The sequence below is a fragment of the Tinamus guttatus genome, unplaced genomic scaffold (assembly GCF_059628265.1).
Source record: "Tinamus guttatus ecotype Peru unplaced genomic scaffold, ASM5962826v1 Tinamus_guttatus_pri_ptg000197l, whole genome shotgun sequence".
In the NCBI taxonomy this organism is placed as follows: domain Eukaryota; kingdom Metazoa; phylum Chordata; class Aves; order Tinamiformes; family Tinamidae; genus Tinamus; species Tinamus guttatus.
In genome coordinates, this window is record NW_028288731.1 from 3,189,286 (window position 1) to 3,208,691 (window position 19,406).

The window sequence follows — 19,406 nt, forward strand, 5'->3', positions numbered from 1 at the left end:
AATATTCCTTTAAAAGTCCTGTGATTTTTTTTTTTTAACTCAGGAACAAGCAATGATCAAATTGAAATAATGATTCAGCAGTGTTCTTGGATAGCAAAGAACATTTATTCAAAGTGAAAAATTTCAAACACTTTTCTTTGACATTGTTATAAATGTATTCTAATGATTCACTCCAGAAAACAAAGTGTATCAAATTGCTACCATTTAACCAGAGTGTCAAGATTCAAGAACTGAGAAGAAAGAATTTTACAAATCTAGAGTGTCAGTAGTCTCTGTAAGATGATGGCAGCTGGTGGCTGTTTTGTGATTGTTCATTTTGTAGATGGCATTATTGTGAACATTGGCCAAAGACGGTGGATTTAAAATTAGCTCCTAAGTCATTGGATAAACATTCAGGATATGGAGCTACCTCTCCTCCTGTCATTCCACGCTCATTTCCTTTCCCTGACCTGCAAGAAAACTGGGGAAAAGTATTGAGGTGATGAAGAATGCTTAATGATGCTGCTTAGAGTGCAAAAGGCATCACTTGAGGATGAAGGAAAGGAAGTCTGCATGCTTAAAAAAAAAATTGCTGCTCATATCTATGCAAATGGCAATGAATTTATAAAAGGGCCCAGAGCAATCAAAGATACTTGGCAGTTGAGTTTTTCTCCAGTCACAATGTGCTATGTGATAATTTGCTTCAAATTGTTTAGCTTTAGCCCTAGAGCTCTGTGCTAAAGTGCACAACACTTTTCATCAAAAAATGCAGACTATGTATTTGTTTGTTTGTTATTTTTTTCCCCCATGTTTGCTACGTACCATTTCTTAATCCTTTTGAAAATGTATTATGGAGAAAAATATATGATGGATTTGGAAAGTGTTTTGTTTCTGATGCCGGTTCTCTTTTGATTTTGTAGACACCATCACAGCCATGTTAGACTGCACAGATAGGCCTGTTCTGCAGGCAATTTTCCTTAACAGTAACTGCTTTGAGCATCTCATTCGACTGCTGCAGAACTGCAAGGTAAAATTTCCATCACCAGAGTATCTTTAATGAAACTTTACCCTTTTTGTAATAATGCAAGTATAATAACGTTTGTAGTTTTCTTTTTATATTGGATACAGTTGGAAGTGTTTATGTGAAAGGAAAAACTTTGGCTTGGTTAGAGCCACCAATGACATGATTTAAAGGGTCTGAATTTTTTATTTTTTCCAGATAAAGTAGAGTTGTTTATCTTCCTTGTGATAAGGTGATGAACATACATTCTGAGTAAAATACCTTTATAGACACTGTTTTGTCCCTAAAACTCAAGGTGATTATGGGATCACCTCACCTTCCCCCTTTTTTTCCCATAAACACCTTTTTGCTGGTTTCCTGAGAAATTACTTAAAACTGCTGCCAAATGGAACATTGAATTCTAATTTCAGAAATTTATTTTTCAAATAAAAAAGAGAGGAAACTTTCTGATGTAGCTTTGTGAGTGTTTCAGATTATTTGGTGGCAAGTCCTGTGTAGCTGACTCAAAAATGAGCCTTACCTGTTACAGATACACTTTGTTCTTGCCCTTCTGCGCAGGATACAGCTTTGGCATAGCTATACCTAGGCAGCTTGTTTTCCTTGTAATCCCAGGTAGTTGTAATTAGTAAGTCACTGTCTTCCACTGGCTCTTTTGTAACTTTATGCTTTCCCATCCAAAGAAAGTGTAGATAAGGTGTAACACTCTGGAATATTTTATTACTGCATGAGATGAGTGGGTGAAATGGTTATATTGAGCACCTAAAATAATAGAAATTTTAATGCTAACTGCAGTGTTCAATTTGATTCAAATCCCCTAGTTGTTTTTGGCTAGAATATATTTTAATGTGGTAATACATTGAAAATGTGTGTGTTTGGGTTATGACTTTGTTGTTATAATCAATGGCAGAATGCCAGTTGGGAGTGTTTCGTAGAGCGTTTTCATGTATTTTTATTTTTTTGTGTTTTTGTTTTTAATCTTGTGCTGAAAATACCTTATGTTTGACCTTTCCATTCTACTTCTCTGTTTGGGAATCTGTGCCTATCACAAGGTACTGACCTTGTGCTCTACAAGAAACTCCTTTTCTAGTTTCTTAAATCATTAAGCAGTGGGATGTTTACTTGCTCCTGACTTTGTTTCTGCTGCCGGTTAAACAAATGGGATTTAGAACTAAGAAAAGCAAGAGCACTTACTCTGCTTTTACAAGTGGCTCCCTTCATTTTTACTCTGCCTTTGTTTCATAATGATGCTATAAGATATGTTCTTCTAATTGTGTGTGTGTGTGTTTGTGTTTTGACCTCTTTCAGTCAAAATATTCCCAAGAATGGCTGAAGGGAGTATTTGTGTTTATTCTCACTTTTCAGTATACTGTAGCTCCTTTTCCTTTGAAAGCCAAAATGAAAATATGAATTTATTGTGGAATTAGCTGTGGAATTTCTTGTGGTTCCTATTTCTGAATCTCTTCCCTACCATACAGTAAGGTTAGAAACCTGTGGGTAGGATTGGGAATTTGCACAAGAGCTTTTCAAAACGGCTCAATTAAGTCTTAGTAGGCTGAATATTGTCTTCTGCTTCTAATATGCAAGAAAAGGGAGTGTATTTCAGAGGATTTTTCTAGTCTGAGACATTTAACTAGGTGGTTTATAGGTCTTGTGTCTCTTCTGTCAAACTCTTAGAGATCAGACTGAGCAAAGCACAGTTACTCTAGAAATATCTCTGGTTGAGAAAACATGGTTGTCTGAACAGCTTTAAGTTAGAAGAATTAAAGCCATATGGACACTTTAATTTTGGTTTTTTCCTTTTTTTCCCCTCTTATTTAATATATATATATATACCAAAAACGAAGCAATTCCTTTGAAAAAAGCTTTCTTTTGTTGTGTTTGCATTTGCTCCTGTTTGAAGTCCTTACATCCAGGTGCTAATGGTGTGACTCTTAGGCAGTATCAAGTGCAATCTCCCTTTTCAGATTGTTCAGTTTGTATGTGTGTGCTTTCACAGCTATGTAAGTCAAACTAATATTTTTAATATTTTCTTTTTGCTTGCCCTTATTTATGGGAAGTCATTTCTTAGGTTGCCTCACTGCAGAGACAACACCTAACAGAAAATGTAACAAAAATATCCCTACTAAAGGGACTTTTAATATGTGTTGGTCGGATTTCTTTAACATTCCTTCAGCAGAAAGAGCTATAAAATGGAAGAGGATAAATTTCAGTCCTGATTAGATGATATCTAAAGTATCTGAAAAATTGACAGTAATAGAGCATGAAGATATTTAGTGAGTTTTAACCTTGCAAACTGAAGTACGGCCTAGAAATCTAGTTCCCTTAAGCAAGGAACTAAACTTTAGGTGCAGAATGGCAGTGTATATTCAATCTAAAGCTATTTCCAACCTGTTAGATCACTAGGGTGATAGCACAGATATTTTCTTCTGTTTCCTGTCTTAAATGCTGTATGCCCTAGAAATTTTGCTGCCATTGCTTTCCAGATATTCTGTCAAGATGTCTTCAGCTTTCACTTGGGATAAGTGGAAAACAGTGAGGCATCTCTACCCATTTCTTTAATAATGTCTATATTTCTTACAAGTAATTTTTAAGAACTTGCTGTAATGTTGCTTCTTGTAAATGAAATCACGAATGTTAACCTAGTGACCAGTACAGCATCTAACCAGATTTGTTTCCTTGTCTCAGCAATTAAGTATGTGTATTTATCCTGAAAAGGAAAAGACAGTCGCTATGTAGCAATAATAGAATGTTATCTTCAGTATGGTAAGAATTAACAGAAGGTTAATATTAATGGCGGGCTGTGTCTCACCAGTGTGAGAACTCACTTCTATATGAAATGTGAATCCAAGGCAGCCTCCACAGGTAAATATTTAATGCAATTGTTTCCATTATTCTTGTCTCTGTTTCTAACAGCTGTTTTTAAATGCTAACAATAAAGTGACAGACAAGAGTGAAAAAGACCTTGCCAACAAATTACTGACAGAAATGAATGAGGACCAGGTACCTACTTAACCTGTATTTTGTTTCACTTGAAGTCAAGACACAATGACAGGAAAATTGATTCCTGTGCTTCACCTTAACCCTTCTCTTTAAATCTCATGCAACAAGTTGAACTTGTTGCCGCTGCACAAATCAGCATTTCCTATCTGTGGAAACTTTTATTAACAGATTGAGTTCAATTTCACTTCTATTTATTTGCTTCAAGTTCCAGATATTAGCAGTAGATTGAATTTGTTGCACTTACAACTTGAGGAAGGTGAAGTACATGAATGTAATCCAAATAAATTCTATCAACATGGTGCTGATTTTTTTCCCCTTCTTTCCTCCTTTTTGCTTCTTTTTCTCAGCACTATGGTGTTTGGATTCTGGGGCTTTGTGAATCTCTGGTTGTATTTGCTATCCTGATTCTTTGCTTGTCATCAAGAACAGATGTTCACAAAGCAATGGACATGCTGAATCTGGGAGGTGGGAATAACCCGTTGCTTTAATTTTTCTGAAATATGAGAAGCATCAAATGCAAAATGCTGTTTTTTATTAGAATGACATTTTGATGTAAAAAATAATGAAATGCTAAATTGTAACCAGTAATTTACAAATCATGCTCCTAAACTAATAGCTTTGTTGTTTGTAGAAATGTAGTTTGAGGACCTGTCTGTGTATAAATATTTCTTCACTTCTAACAGCCTTCTGATTTTTGACACTTCATTTTTCAATGTCTGAAACACAGTATAATTTTTCAGGGATGGTGATACAGAGTACACTTATTTGCCTAGCTGTACTCATTTGGTTCACTGTTGGACGTAAGATAATGGTCCAATGCTTTTGTCCTCCAAACCAGAGGAATATCAGTATAAACAAGAACTGACTGAGGAGAACTTGAGGATATGGGTGGAGAAGCCACCTTACTATGCTGGTGTAACAAATCCCTAATTTGGTGTGTTGCACTGCTGCATAGGGCTTGCTTGGACAAACTATCTTCACATGGACTGCAGACACCTGATTGCTCAGCAGCGCCCATGTACACACGCTACGAGAGGTGGTTTAATTTGTTCTCCTCCCTCCCTCTTGAAGTTGTCCATTGGACGCATGAGGAAAACGAGTTTGTCAGTCAGAACATTTGAAGTGCAATGCGTCTTGCGAATGTTTCCCCCCTTCTCGTGGAGTATGTGGATAGTTGTCTGTTATGTCTTCTTTCTTGTAGGTTGTGATGTTATGAAATCCTTTTGGCAGGGAGGTGTTTTTTGGCGCATGGCAATAAACTCAGTTTTCATCCCAGCAGGAGGGCGCAGAGCAGCACTCGAGCGTGACTGTCTGCGTGTTGCTGTTAACATCTGTGCCTGCTACTTTCAGGTGTTTCAGGGGCACCTAGATTGCTTGGCAGTCTCGACCATTCAAGCCCTCACAGCAGTAATGCACAAGTCTCCAGCTGCTAAGGTAAGAGCATATACACAGAGGTCTCCGTGCTAACATAAGAGTATACACACAGATATCTCCTTGTGGTAGCCTTCTTGATTTTGCCTTCAGATAGCATTTTAATTGCAAAACCTTGAAGAAATTTGTGAATGAAAATCAGCAGCTCATGGGCCCTCGTTCCTTGCCCGATAGGGACAGCAGATCTGCTTCCTTATCCCTTTATTTTTAATGACTGGACACTGAGCTATCTTTATATCAAAATTCGAACGTCAGAATGTTAATATTAGCTGGAAATTTTGTGAAGTGAGCACATCATCATTGCTTGTCCCGTGAGTATATGGGGAAATTAGTGGGTGTTTGCAGAAAATAGCTTCAGGCAGGCGTGTTTGGTGAAGCCTTTCCATGAGTTTAAACTTATCCAGGATAGGTTTGCTGTCCAAGTTCGAGTCCTGCCATTCCCCTCCCCCTCCTTCACAGTTATTCTTGAGGCTTGATAAATGACTACATAAATTGTTAATTTGTGAGTCTGACTGGAAAGTAAGCATGTAGAAAAGCAGTGGATTTATTCTTAGATTATTGGGTTTGTTAATTTTGTCTTGTGGTTAAGTGATTTCCTGGTCTTGACACAGGGCAAGGGGTGTGACTGCACAGTGGAGACGGAGGGAAGGGCCCAGTCATTTGCTCCAGCTGCTACTTGCACTTGAAGCAGCCCAGTCTGAATGTGAGGTGGCAGAGTGAATGAGGCTGCTCTGGAGTGTTACTCAGAGTGCTTATTTCTCCACTGACCCTGGGGAGCCTGGGAAGAGTTGTATAGCAGGGGCAAAGAGGGGAATTGGGTATAATTCATAAAGGTTTAATTAAGTTTTCAGCTGGGCTTCTATTGCCATGTGCACTTTTTTTTTGTATTTTCTTGGGCAGTTATCTCACCTTTGACGGATTCACCTATTAACAAAAGTTTTAGCCTCAGTACAGAATACACAGGGAAAAATATTCACTTCATCTAATCTGCTGGCTGTTTACTAAATGAAAATAATGGATTTTACTGTTTGTGTTTGCCGCTTGAATTTTTTTCTTCATGTAAAAATAATACGTTTTCAGTAAGCAATCCTATAACACACTCATAATTTAAGAAATGTTTAGGGTGTGTGGTTTTTAATCACGCTGCTTTAAGAAAGTCTTTCACTCAAAAATTAATATTGGAATACTTCAGATTCTGTACCTGATCATTTCATTTCATAGTGTAGCTTCCATTAAAATATAAAACTTGCTATTTTGTTAGACTTAACATTTTGAATAGACTAAATCAACTTAGATTAAAGATTTTTATATAGGTAATTATTAAAATAGAACTTTGTTTTGTTTGTGTACCTCTGCTGTGAGGAGATTTCTTCATCTGTGACATGCTAGAGAGCATAATATACATATTACCAAGTAGAGATTTTTAGCCTGTAGAATTATTCTTGCATCCTGATTACCTTATCTCTGAATATGACATGTTAAATGAAAACCTGTTACAGTAAGCAAGCAATTTATGTCCATTTCTATCGTTAATGAGGCTGAAATTTTTATCCTCAGGAGGTGTTCAAGGAAAGAATTGGTTATGCACACATATACGAGGTACTGAAGTCGCTAGGTCAGCCCTCACGGGAGCTGCTGGAAGAACTCATGAATATGGTGAGATGTGCTTGCTTTTAATGCTTATGCTAAATATACTAAAATACTTGCTGGTATTTGACAATATTTCTAATATGTTTCATTATGTCTCACCTTTGAGTTCTCTGCTCTTTTCCAGGCTGTTGAAGGTGACCACATGGCTGTTGGGATGCTGGGCATTAGCAATGTGCAGCCCTTATTACTGCTTATCCAGTGGCTTCCAGAGCTTGAGTCCCATGATCTGCAGATCTTCATCTCAAGTTGGCTGAGGCGAATCTGCTCCATTAACAGGCAGAGTCGAGCCACATGTGTCAACGCAAACATGGTCATACGTATCATTGAGACATTGAATTCCCACTCTGCCCTCCACAGCTCTTGTGCAGAGAATCTGATTGCCCTTCTGGGCTCTTTGGGGAGCCAGTCCATGGGCTCAGAAGAACTGTTCCGCCTCATTCGGCTCCTGAGGACAGAGGAACCCAGACAGGCTCACCCGTACGTCGTGCCCGTGATGCGAGCTGTCCTTGCCATGGCCCGAAAGCAAGGCATGGCCAGCGCCCTGCAGTACTTCAACTTGTACCACAGTATGGCAGGAATTGCTGTTCCATCCATTCACAAGTGGCCAGGCTCTGCGTTTTCTTTCAACGCTTGGCTCTGCCTTGACCAGGACCAAGTGACCCCTAGCATGACTAGCAAAAATAGCAAGAGGAAGCAACTCTATAGGTATGTTTACTACTTCAGCAGAACAAATCTAGGTCATCTCTTCCCTATGACATATGGTACCTTGCGATATGTGATGCTTAGGCTGATCTTTCCAGAACACAACATACAGCACTTAGTTCAGGTTGTGGAAGGGAGCAGTTTCATCTGTCATTAAGGCCAGACTGTGTTACAGGAATAATCATGACGCTTTTCTATTATAATGCACACTGCAGCTGTAGGTAGGAGAGTGTAATTCTAAATTGTGTTAAGATTAACATTGTTTAAGGTATATAGCTTTAAAAAATGGGGAGGGGGGGGCAACACAAAACTGCTGCTTCCTGCAAGGGTGCTGGAGTTTCTTCTCTGTAGGAGGGAGCGGAGCAATGGGAAAGACCCCTTCATTATCTTAAATAGCCATCGATAGACCCGGTTGGTTCTTGATAGTGTAGGTAAGTGTGCAATAATCTTCTCTAGGCTCTGACAAAGAATAGCAACCAAAATGCAGGATGTGGGAGCAATAGAAGAATCTACCCATTCAAACCATTCTACTACTACAATGAGTTTTCTTGAGAAATGTTGGCATATGCAATTTTGATCAAAACAGAATAAATATTTTCTGAGGCCCCATATCTTAGAGTGGTACTTCTGTTATTAATAATCATGGCAAGAGGTTGGTGCCTTTCTGTGGCTCCCCTGGGCGTTTGTATGGCACAGCCTTGGTGAAGGGTGCCATCTACTGAACTGCTACAGCACCGTTTTGAGAGGTTTTTGGCATCATCCTCCACTGAAAATCTTAAGTAGACTGGCTAGCTCTGAGAAAGTGTGATAGAATTATGTTAAAAAATTAAAAAAAAAAAAGTTTTGAATTTTGCCCTGATTGTATGTTTTGGCTTTTCCTGTAGCTTTTTTACAGGAAGTGGTATGGGTTTTGAAGCCTTCATTACGTGCTCTGGCGTATTGGTGGTTGCAGTTTGCACAAAGAGGGAATATGCAACAGTGATGCTGCCTGACCATTGCTTTTGTGACTCCCTCTGGGTAAGGTTCAATGCTGAAAATCAATTTAAGATAGATTAGTGTTAGCTTAGAAGTCACAAATTCTATCTCTATATTTACCTATGTAATAATGTGCACAATATATTTATAAAATATGTAAATAAATGTAAATAATTTACATTACAATATAAGTGTTCACCATTTATTTTAGTTATATATAACTAGTGGTTGACTGAGCTAAGTTATACCTGTGCTATTAGGGCAGCTGTTACTGATAGTATCACTTTAGCATTGTAATTAGAATTTTTCTCTATGCACTTTTCTTAAGTTAAATTAAAATGAGTATAGATGGCTGTGGGGCTAATGAGTAAGTGAAAAGTATTACTGTATTTTTTGCCTTGCCCTTTTCTCTCCCTCTCTTAAGGGCTGCTGTGCATTATAAGAGCTGTATCTTTTTCCCCTGAAACACTATTTAAATGTACTTCAAACTGAAGCAGTCGATAGATGATTTTATCTTTTTGCTGTTTTTTTTTTTTTTAATTTTGTGTTTTTAATTTAGAGTTTTTTAGTGTGGTTTCCCCACCAGATTAGTAATGTTGAAGTTAACTATTTCTGTACAGTTATTTCACTGCTTTTTGTGTGACTTATTTTCTTGTTGTATTACTTAATCAGCACAACATAACTATTGTTCACATGCCTGGGAAGAGGCCCTTTGGTCAGAGCCTTGTTTACATCTATGTCAATGGTCAGCAGAAGGTCTCTGCCCCACTTCGATTTCCTGCTATGAACGAAGTAAGTTCACTTTGCGTATCTTCCCCCATAACAGCAGGCTCTCAGAGCAGTTGTTCATGCAGGAGGACTGCTGAATCAAATCAAGCAGTAAAGCAAAATTTATGTAGAGGAAGGGGACTAACGTTAGCTTAGTGTTTTGCTAATAAGGTTTTGTTCTCTTCCATGCTTGACACTCCAGCCTTTTACTTCCTGCTGTATTGGTTCAGCTGGCCAAAGAACGACAACTCCTCCTCCATCCCAGATACCAGACCCACCTTTTTCCTCCCCTGTTATGCCGCATCGTACATCGCTTGGAGGCATCCTCTCTCCAGGAGGCTGGAGTGGGACGCTGGCAAAACCAGAACTTGTCACCAAGATGATCTCAGCAGGGACTCAGGATAGTGAATGGGGATGTCCAACGTCTCTGGAGGGCCAGCTTGGATCAGTTATCATCTTCCATGAAGCACTGCAGCCCCATCAGGTGAAAGCATTGTATTTGGCAGGTAAGTGGGGATTGTGTTAGTTTAATAAAATAAGAGATGAGCAGGACTTCATGAGGCTTTGTTCTAGCCATGCACAAATGAAGAATCGGCTATCCAGAAGAACTGCAGAGCTAACCTTAGCGAGAGGACCTTAAAGATATTTATCATTCAATCTTGAGCTGATTTGTTTTAATCAAGTTATGTTTAAGATTTGGTGTTGACAAAAACTCATTCATTATATATTCAGGCCTGCAAAAGATGAAATATTATGTCATATTTTCACTTGTGGTTATTAATTTTTCCTACTGCTTGCCTACATGTGAATTTGCAGTTGAGGCTCTTCTAAGTGGCTTATCAACCAGGGCGGTACTCCAAGGTGACTTCATGGATTTTTTTTTTTTAAACACAAGAATCAGCTAATAATTTAGGGCTTTTTTTGCATATTTGAAAAATTCTGATAAACTATGTCTTACAGTTCAGTATAGTAAAATATTAGGTTCCATGGGGATCTAAGATTATTAGAAGTTAGCATAAAAATACTTTCAGCATTTTGAGGAAATATTCTGCATTATTAAATAAAGCTATCTTAAAGGTTACTCATTTTCTGGATACTCGTGCTTAATGACAGAGGGATTAGTCAAATGTGAGTATTTTTAAAGTATTTTTAAAGTATTTAAAGTATTTTTAAAGACAGAAACATCAGTGGTCTTCAACTTACAAAAAAAAATCTATTTGCAAAGTATAGCTCTTCAGCAAGGGATTATTTCTTTTTAAGACCCTATGGAATGAAAGATTTATGTCAAAAATTTTATTTCAAAACATGTCTTACATAGGTATGGTTTTATGGTTTTAAGTGTCCTATTTTTGCAAAGTACAGTAGAATAAAATTTGTAATAACCAACATTAATATCTATTGAACTCCTAAAAATATTTTGTAGGTCCAAACTGTTTAACTCCATGGAAATCCCAGGAGTCTGAAGTAGCGGACCTCCCCAGTAAGGTGCTGCTTCATTATACACCAAAGGTATGAAACAATACATAATTTCCTTTTGTTTGCACAGTACACAGTAACTTTCTGTTTTACGTCTTGAAACATGTTCTGGATGGTCTTTTTTGCTTTGCTCTTGCTGTTTATTAGAATAAGCAAATGTGCTCTCTTTGTTGTGGTTGTTATGGAAAGATATCATAGACTTTATTCTTGTTTTCCAAAGTAACAGAAATTTCTTGTGCAACTGTGCATGCCAAATGTGAGATAACATAAATTGTTCCAGATTTCCAGATTTGCTTAAATACTTACGAACACAAAGGCACTACCTTTCTGAAGTGTATTGTGTATTTAAAACCCTTATGTGAACTTTTGGCATCTGTGATTCGTTTCTGAAATGATACCGAAGCCCCTTTATTTTTTTAATAGGCTTGCAGAAATCCTATTTGCCTTGATCTCTCTGCAAATCTTTTACATGGAAGACTAACTGGAAACAAAGTAGTAAACTGGGACATCAAGGTAAGCGCATGCTGAGTCACCGGTGCCCGATGCAAATGCTGCATTTTCCATCTAATTTTTGTAATGCCAGAAGTTATTGTAGTGTTAATGACATTTAACAAGCGCAACATGTATTTGTAATAAAAATTAAAAGGTTAACACTGCAGCTGGAGCAGTATATGCTAAACTTAGAAGTTACCAGGGCTTACTGCTCTTAGCATCCTATATAATGAATCAGTATTTTTGTGGCAACTAAGACTGATCTGTGTAATCTGTTCAGTGCATGTTGTATGTCAAAAAGTCTTTAGAGGTTTCTGTCATGGTTTTATTCCACTTTAAGCTTTTGAGTTGGATTGAGATTACTAGGGTTCAACTAACGCTTGTGACTTTTGTTACATTAGTCATTAAAAAAAATCGAATTGGGTAGCTTCAGTAGAAATCAAGGGGTAGAGGTAAATACTTCTTTTAATAGATAATTTCATTCAGTTATCATGATTATTCCTACTTTGAGCTGACAGTACCATTTGTTCATAGACTCATAGAATGCTTAAGGTTGGAAGGGACCTCTCGAGGTCATCTAGTCCAACCCCCTGCACAGACAGGGTCACCTAGAGCACGTGGCACAGGACTGCGTCCAAGTGGGTTTGGAAGATCTCCAGAGAAGGAGACTCCACAACCTCTCTGGACAGCCTGTTCCAGGCCTCTGTCACCCTCACTGTTAAGAAATTTTTCCTTAAGTTCCTGTGGAACTTTTGGTGCTTCAGTTTCTTCCTGTTTCCTCTAGTTCTGTCAGTGGCCACCACTGAAAAGAGACCAGCACCATCCTCCTCACTGCCTCCCTTGAGGTACTTATAGACACTGCTCAGGTCCCCTCTCAGCCTTCTCTTCTCCAGGCTGAACAGGCCCAGCTCCCTCAGCCTCTCCTCATAGGGCAGATGTTCCAGGCCCCTGATCATCCTTGTAGCCCTGCGCTGGACTCTCTCCAGCAGCTCCACATCCCTCTTGTACTGTGGTGGACTTTTGGACTGTGATCCCACAGTCCAAAAGCCTAATTCAGGGAAAACACTGAAGAGATTCACTGAAGTGTTATATCTTGTTTGTCTCTACATTAATCTTACAATAATTTTTACTCACTGACTGCTACACTGGGATACCTGATTTTATTTTAATGAAGCTGTTCTATGTAGGTTTTTCGTTTGTTTGTTTGTTGTTTGACTGTTTTAATAAACCAACAAGTATGGTCCCAATGTCTTTCCGAGGTGGCTAATGTGGCTGATTTTAGTCTCATGGCAGTGACAGTTCAGGCATGAATCTACTCTAAAACTAAAACCTAAACTCACATTAGCACACTGCTAATCAGCCTTAGTACTAGTGGACCTTAAATTTAAACCTTAAATTTTAATTTTAATCATTAGACATGATTATTTCTTTCCTCCTGTTTTCCTTGATTAGGATATGATCAACTGTATTGGTGGAATAAATGTGCTCTTTCCGCTGCTGGAGCAGATCAGCTCTCTTGGTGGACAAGTGCCTCAAAAGTCTGAAGGGGAAACACTACCCTCAGAACTAGTTACCCCCGTAGAGGGAGACTGGGTAGTATTGTCGTCCACAAAGGCATCAGGTGGGAAAGCATGGTTGGAATTAAGTCATTTTTAAGCTTTCATTACAAGCTTTTCAGTGAATGATGGAAAGACATTTTATTATGTGCTGTTTTTTCCAATGTAGCTATGTAATGCTGACAGGCTGTTCCTGTTTCTGCACATCAAACACGGATACTGAATGCCTGGAGTGTTGTGTGAAATTAACTTACATATTTGAAATTTAAATGTATTGATTAACATTATTTTTCTTTTCATGATTTGCTCTTACATTAAAGTCAAAATATGCAGTTATTGCTTTTCTAACTAAAGAAGTATGTTTCTGAATATTCTGAGAAATAATGAATTGTCTGATGCAAAACCCCCTAACATCAAAAGGGGAGACTTTCCTACTGCTTGAGTGCTGGGTCAGGCTACCACAGTAAGACTTTACAGTATCAGAACAGTGGTGTGTGGAAGTTGGTCAAATTTTTCTTAGGAAAACATTAAGGCCCCTACTTCCTTACACATGGTCACATTCTTTTCTACAAGTTTAAGTATAGGATTTTTTTTTTCCTTTTTTTTTTTTTTTAAACTGTGCTAATATAAGTATATATTTCTCTCTTCGCTTCACCGTCTCCATGATTTTTACATATTATTGCTAGAAAGTGCCAGTTTGCAACTTTAGAGGAAAAATACATGTAGGATATGCAAAAAGATTGTGACTGGAAGGGGAAGAAGAATCTGTTTGCCCCAGCCAGGTGAATGAAACACCCAGAGGCGGAACTGGAGTTGGTTTGCTTTGGAGAGACGTGGAGTTTGGAATGACTCTGCGTTGGAAAAAATCTAAAGATAGCCTACAGCTAGGGAACAAAAAAGATTTGGAAAGTTGGGGAAATTATATGGAATACAAACTCTCTACTGGAGATACACATGCTATCTACTTCTATGTAGTGGTCCCAGAGCAAAACAAGTTTTTGCAGCTGTTACACTGTTTTGCAGAGGCTCGCTTGGAGAAGAATATCATTGCAACTTTCATCTTGATGATAAAACACTTTATTCAAAGACACCATGTTAATCAAGAAAATCTCATCCACTCCCATGGAGTTGCCACCTTAGGAGCCTTGTTACAGAAGGTAAACGAATTTGAGAAACATCCTTCCAGAATGAATGTTGTGGATGATCCCCTAAAACCTTTGAAACATGCTTAATTTCTCCAGAAAGTGAGGCTCTTGCTTTATCCTGAACTGTATTTTGGTTTACTGTTTGAGAGAAGAGGAAATGAGATGAAAGAAGATCTTGTTTTGAAGGAATCACCAAAAAAAAAAATTAAAGTGGAAAAGTTATTTAGGATATTCAATATGCTGATTGCTAACACAGGTTGTTATTTTTGTAGGTGCCAAGAAACTTGATGGATGTGAACGTCCTGATGGCTGTACAGTTGTTGATAGAGCAAGTCTCAGTAGAAAAGAACATGCAACTTTTGCAACAGATGTATCACCACTTACTGTTTGACTTCAGCATCTGGAACAGTGGAGACTTCCCTTACAGAATTGGTGGGTTCTGGGTCGTGGGGAGCTGCACAAAGATGGAAAACATTTTACCTGGCATTAATCTTTATCTAGGTTCTAATGGAAAACTTTATTCTTCAGGGCATATACAGTATCTTTCCACAATCATCAAAGACAGCAGAAGGCTCTTCAGAAAGAAGTATGGTGTGCAGTTTCTTCTTGACACGCTCAGGATGTATTATGGGTATGAATTTTACATCTTCTGTTTCTACTTTGTTCATGTAGCTGTTCATGTCCCCTCATCTTCCCCCGCCTTCCCTCATAGTGAGAAAATCAAACAGTAAAACTGAAATTTAGCTTTAGTGGTAGACTTCATTCAAAAATGCTTTAAAATTTTTCTTTTGCTTCACTTGCTACTTTTGCTGTGACTTTTATGGACCGATTATGCTAAATGTATGGCCATGATATTAAAAATGTTTGGGAAAGTCACTAAACTTAGAAAATTGAAAGATTTTTTTCTTAATAATGCAAGTTATGTCATAAACCATTGCCATTATGAAATGAGAGAATAACTATCATGATTAAGACACCTTTTTTCTTTGAAATCTTCTCCTTTTCAGAGACCTGAAATAATGACCTGTATCCAGATCAGGACAAACTTGCGTTTCAGGCTTTTATAGTCTCTGAAGTTTGAACTACTATTGCTTATTACTAAGTTGCCTTTTTTCAGTAAAAATAAGTAGATTGTGCCATGATATCAAGATACTTGTAAAAATTGTGCAACAAGCACAATCAGATTGCTATTTTTGAGTTACGAGGAGCTTTCTTGGTTTGCTTTTCTTGTCTCTTGGTGTTCAGGAGTGGCTGTAAAGACAGTGACTTGGCTCCTGATGACTTGAGAACAATAAGGACATCCCTTTATGGACTGATCAAATATTTCCTGAGCAAAGGTGGAACACATGAAGAAATACAGAGCATCATAGCATATATCGCTGCCACCAGTGAAGAGGAACAGGTATTCTGTATGGATAAATCAATTGTTTGACCTCTGTGTTTTATTTTTGGTGTTTAGGAATTTTGCAACTTGTCTGCTTAAAAGATGGAAAACAGACCACAATCAAACTCTTATTCAGTTTATGGTGCTATCTAGATGCCTGAGGCGTGTTGAAGAAGCAAACTGGAACCTTGACCAAGTGCTGGCTGGCTATCTTTTCACTGTTTTTTTTTTTTCTGTGGAAAGGGCAGCAAGCAAGTGTAGCGTAGACATTGGAGAAATTTGCTTAGTTTACCCAACTGAATGGTTTGGATTTTAAAGGACCAAAAGTTTTAATTACGGGATTTGTCTGTTTTTGACATTTATAAAATTTGATTTTTTCTTTATAGGTCTGATTATAATTTTATAGCGTTCTATATATAGAAAAATTGTCTTTCCAAAAATCTAATTTTAAATGTAGTAATATTAAGCAGATCAAATGTCTTTTTTATAATAAGCAAAGGGTGAAATTTAAAAAGCAAGAAAAAATCTGCCAAACAGAGCATGAAATCTGCATGAATTGCGGATTAATTTAGTTATCTTTGTTTTATAGCTCTTTGGAATTCTGGATGTTCTTTACAGCCTGCTTCATTCCAGCCCAACCCCAGACCAGCTTTTTCTACTCCTTTTTGAACCAGGAAATGCTGATATTCTTTATGCTCTGTTATTGCATCAAAGATATTCTGACAAGTTGAGAGAACTTGTGTTCAAGGTAATAAATAATATGTTCTTAATTGAACGTTAACTTGTATTTTTCAACAGTTTGACTGCAGAATTGTATACGCTTGCAAAGATATTACTCATTCAAATGTTCTTTTTTTGTTGTGGTTATTCTTTCTACTGGTATGTTAGCTAGATGTTATCATTTACAGCTCTAGTCACGGTGGAAGGACTGTGCTCTTGAAGTCAACTCTTGGTCTTTGGAATCTTTATAAAGGATTTTTTTTGAGTTTTTATTTAAAGTTTGCTTTATGAACTGCAGACAAGAATGTTAATATGAAGTGAAAAGTCCAGGTGCTCAGCTGTGGTTCTTTTGTATTTGTACTATTTTCCTGCAGATTTTGGAAGAGATGTTGAAATGCACTAAAGTATATGAACGGAGTAAGCAACGCATGAGACTCAGAGAAGTGGGATACTCTGGACTGGGGCTTCTTCTGAATGAATCACCGGTTTCTGTTTCTTTAATTAAAAATCTTCTTAACCAGATTCTATGCACAGGTAACTGGAGATGTATTGTCCTTACCATTTGTAAGTTCTTGGAGGATTTTTTTTTTTTTTTTTTGGTAACAAACATATTGACTTATGTTGAAGGAAAACAATTTATCTTACCAAGCTATTCTTTCCAAGTTTCACATTAATCTCAGCTAATGCTTTTTTAATTTACTGAAGTTTTTCTTTTACTATGTATGGATATAAAGGTCATCTTCAAGGCAGTTTTTATATGTAGTTGTTTAATTGACTTGCATGATAACTGATTATTAATTTATTTTTTTCTCTACAGATCCTGCTGTGAACTATAAGGACCTTATAGCTGTAGTACATCTGGCTCATAGATCTGATGTAAACGTCAGAGTGGCTATCTGTAGAAAGGTTAGTTGTCTTGAAAACTGGAATGCTGCCCTTGTCACCTATAATCAAGATGACACATTATACTGGTTATCTGGGATGCATAGGCTATGCATACTATTTTTCTTAACAATGGATTGTGTTAAAAATTAGGCCAATCTGTCACTTAATGTTGAATGTTATTATATGTTCCTGTATTTTCAAAAAGCAAAAAGAAAAGAATAGGCTTTGTAATGGTTCTCAAATAGTATTCATTTTCTGCAACTAAAAAGTACCATACTCCTTGGATTACTGACTTTTTTCACAAGATGCTTAAACCTATGAACAAAGCTATGTTCGTATTTTGAATATGTTATTTTGATATAGCATACTTTTTCAAGAGTGACTTGTAGGGAGAGATAAGGGAGAAATGCTGACTTTTCTTCTAAACTGAGCTTTGTCTGACATATCAATAGTATTAGCAGTACTGAATGAGGCTGTGAAGACACTGCTGTTTACCAGAGTTTCTCAAATTTACTCTAGAGAAATGAAAATAGAAGCTATTGGTCCTGTAGCTTTCTTAATTTTATCTGTTTATCAGTGTATTTCTATGTGCTGGATTGATTTTTTTTAATTGACTGATGGCTGGGATCATTTGTTGCAGCATAATGTTATAACTGTCTTTTCCAAGAACTGTTTCAGAATAGAGCCTGAAATATGAAGTCTTGCTGATCTACTCTTGGCAATGTTTTTCCTTGCCTCCTGAGAAGTGTTTTATTTTTTATTTTTTTGGCAAGCTTGGGAAAATCATACATAATAGCTTTACATTAACAATTGGAAAAGGGTTTGATGCACTGAGAAACAGAAGAACACATTCTTTGCTTTGAAGAAAAGACTGTGTCCAGAGAAATAAAAGAAACGGATCCAGTTGCAATAGTTCAGATGTCTAGTGTCTCATCGATTGGTTATAACTGAAGAAATGAAAACACTTTTTACTTGCGTTGGTAGAGTCTTGGGTTTCTCAAATATGCTTTGCTCTTGAGAATAGTCTTTGACTTCTTTGCTTTGTTATTGCTTGTGACTTTTTCAGGGTTCTTGAAAAGTAAAATTTAAGATTTATAAAATGTCTAATTTAAATATTAGAATGAATGTAATGATACCCTAAAAATTAACATGTGCATATGGGATATTTTCTCCAATCCATAGGTTTTGCACCTTTTGCATTCCCAACCGGATGCAGCACAACAGATTTCTCAGCAGCTGGGGTGGCAGGACACTTTGATTAGACTATTTTTGAAAGAAAACTCTGATGTCCACGTTGGTCTTAAGGGGAACAGGACCGATCCCTCAAGGGAAGAGGAAAGAAAACTTCCTGCTGAGGAGCTTCAGAAACATTATGCTGATAAAACAGAGGGAGACAAAGTTGATAGTTTTGCCTCTGTTAATGGCTTGTTTGAGCAGTGGAGCTCGGAAGACAACAAGTCTATGGATGTTCCTGCTCATTTCTCTGTTACACCGCTGGAAGACGCCTCTGCAGCAGACATGTCTTTTAGGTCAGGGGAGCGAGAAGAGCTATGGCACAGCAATCCTTCCCACTTGAGTCTAGACCTGTCCAGTGTTGACTCTTATGAACTGGCTGACATGGGGAATCAGATGACAGATAGCCTGCCCAGCACTCCGTCACCTGTAGAGAACACAAAACCCTTCTCTGGGCAATCTGACAAAGAGCTAGGCATCATAAATGATGTGGGTTTCACCACTGATCTGTCTCTATTTGAAAACCAAGGGGTAAGTAATTATTTCCTTATGTGGTTGATTTCTCCTAATGTCTGTAATGTGGGTGATTTTTTTTTCTCCTTCCCCCTAAACTCACAAATGGAATAATTACTGTCCCTCCTCACTCCCCAAAAGAAAAATAAACGATATACTTTTTGTAGAGCTCTTAGAGGGACTTCCTATGTGTTTCAGCCTGCTGTGCGTGGGCTGAAAGAATAATGAAAGACAGTTTGGAATCTGTGATTTCTTCTAAGCATATGTTTTTTCATAACTTGATTGGAATAGGTTTGCTTTAATAAAATGTTTCTGTGTTGAAACATTCTTTATCTTCCAAATAAGGCAAACAGTATGCTTGCTTTGGGGAAAAAAAAATCAAGGGTATCTAAAGGTCAGGGTATATATGAGGTAAATAACAAGGTATAAATTGAGTCAGTATGTATTATGGTGAGTTTTTGTGTTTTATGTTTCCA

General features: G+C 37.5%; 1 protein-coding gene across 1 annotated transcript in view; it reads left to right on the forward strand.

Annotated features, from left to right (window-relative positions):
• The window catches only part of NBEAL1 (neurobeachin like 1), a 55,992-nt gene that overhangs the window by 12,744 nt on the left and 23,842 nt on the right, over window positions 1–19,406 (forward strand). Inside the window, exons 8-26 of the mRNA XM_088523726.1 lie at window positions 900–1,006; window positions 3,914–4,000; window positions 5,351–5,434; window positions 6,989–7,087; window positions 7,206–7,786; window positions 8,668–8,800; window positions 9,431–9,550; window positions 9,729–10,032; window positions 10,950–11,035; window positions 11,426–11,515; window positions 12,947–13,115; window positions 14,074–14,207; window positions 14,468–14,627; window positions 14,724–14,826; window positions 15,441–15,597; window positions 16,169–16,327; window positions 16,674–16,833; window positions 17,117–17,205; window positions 18,367–18,948. Of these exons, the coding sequence (XP_088379852.1) occupies window positions 900–1,006; window positions 3,914–4,000; window positions 5,351–5,434; window positions 6,989–7,087; window positions 7,206–7,786; window positions 8,668–8,800; window positions 9,431–9,550; window positions 9,729–10,032; window positions 10,950–11,035; window positions 11,426–11,515; window positions 12,947–13,115; window positions 14,074–14,207; window positions 14,468–14,627; window positions 14,724–14,826; window positions 15,441–15,597; window positions 16,169–16,327; window positions 16,674–16,833; window positions 17,117–17,205; window positions 18,367–18,948 (3,404 nt within the window). The remainder of the gene's footprint in view (window positions 1–899; window positions 1,007–3,913; window positions 4,001–5,350; window positions 5,435–6,988; window positions 7,088–7,205; window positions 7,787–8,667; window positions 8,801–9,430; window positions 9,551–9,728; window positions 10,033–10,949; window positions 11,036–11,425; window positions 11,516–12,946; window positions 13,116–14,073; window positions 14,208–14,467; window positions 14,628–14,723; window positions 14,827–15,440; window positions 15,598–16,168; window positions 16,328–16,673; window positions 16,834–17,116; window positions 17,206–18,366; window positions 18,949–19,406) is intronic.